The sequence below is a fragment of the Corylus avellana genome, chromosome ca11, assembly GCF_901000735.1.
Source record: "Corylus avellana chromosome ca11, CavTom2PMs-1.0".
NCBI lineage: Eukaryota > Viridiplantae > Streptophyta > Magnoliopsida > Fagales > Betulaceae > Corylus > Corylus avellana.
In genome coordinates this window covers 15,886,101-15,886,971 of record NC_081551.1, presented here as the reverse complement: position 1 = coordinate 15,886,971, position 871 = coordinate 15,886,101, and the positions used below count along the sequence as shown (strand labels likewise).

Sequence of the window (871 nt, the reverse complement as noted above, 5' to 3'; positions counted from 1 at the left end):
GCATGCATGCCTCTCTTGGTCTTTCCCTTAGCATGAGTAGCCATGTGAACACCTTCTGGCTTCTCATGTTTTAACCTCTCCTCCTCTTGAACACATATGGTCAGAAGTTTATTTACTAACCATTTATCCTTATGTGTGTTATAGGATATTTTAAAAGGAACATACTTAGAGGGGAGAGATTTCAATATGAAATGAACCAAGAATTACTTAGATATATCAACCTCTAGGGACTTGAGTTGAGCTGCCATGTCTCTTATTTCCATAATGTGCTCTCGCATATTTCTGGAATTGTCAAAGGACTTGCTTGAGAGCTTCTTCATTAGGGTGCTGGCTAAGGCCTTGTTGGAACTCACAAATTGTTCCTCAACGGCCTTAATGAATGCCTTAGCCTTAGTGCATTCAGGGATGAAACCCCTAATGCCCATAGAGGCATGAGATTTCGTGAACATTAGACTTAAGCGATTAGATTGCTCCCACCGTTCATGTTTAGCAATCTCTTGTGGCGTACTTTTCTCTGTGAGGGCAGGTGGTTCGTCCACAAGGACCGCCAAGACAAGCTCCAAACACCCCAATGTAAAAAGTAAATTTTCTTTCCAGTTAGAAAAATTATTACCATTAAGCATTGGAACATGAAAAGTTCCATCAATTAAAGTAGAAGGAATAGCCGGAATAACCAAAGAAAATATTTTAATGCTATGAAATAACTTTATTTAGATTAACCAATGTTAATTTAACAGTAAATTTCAACCAACCTATGGGCAAAGCTTGCATCATACATGAAATTTACTCTTTATTAATAGGAATAATAAATTTAACATTAATAAATAAAATTCTCCGTATCTGTGGGCTTAAGAGAAATTTTATTTTTAAA

The 871-nt window shown here is 36.5% G+C and overlaps 1 protein-coding gene across 1 annotated transcript; it reads right to left on the bottom strand.

Annotated features, from left to right (window-relative positions):
- Positions 1-203: 203 nt before the first annotated feature.
- Positions 204-623, bottom strand: LOC132165140 (uncharacterized). The gene has a single exon (XM_059575634.1). It carries the CDS (start codon positions 621-623, stop codon positions 204-206), a length of 420 nt encoding a protein of 139 aa, XP_059431617.1.
- Positions 624-871: the final 248 nt, after the last annotated feature.

Excerpts from the sequence above, each read along its gene's own strand:
- LOC132165140 (XM_059575634.1), bottom strand. The coding sequence starts at position 623 with ATGCTTAATGGTAATAATTTTTCTAACTGGAAAGAAAATTTACTTTTT.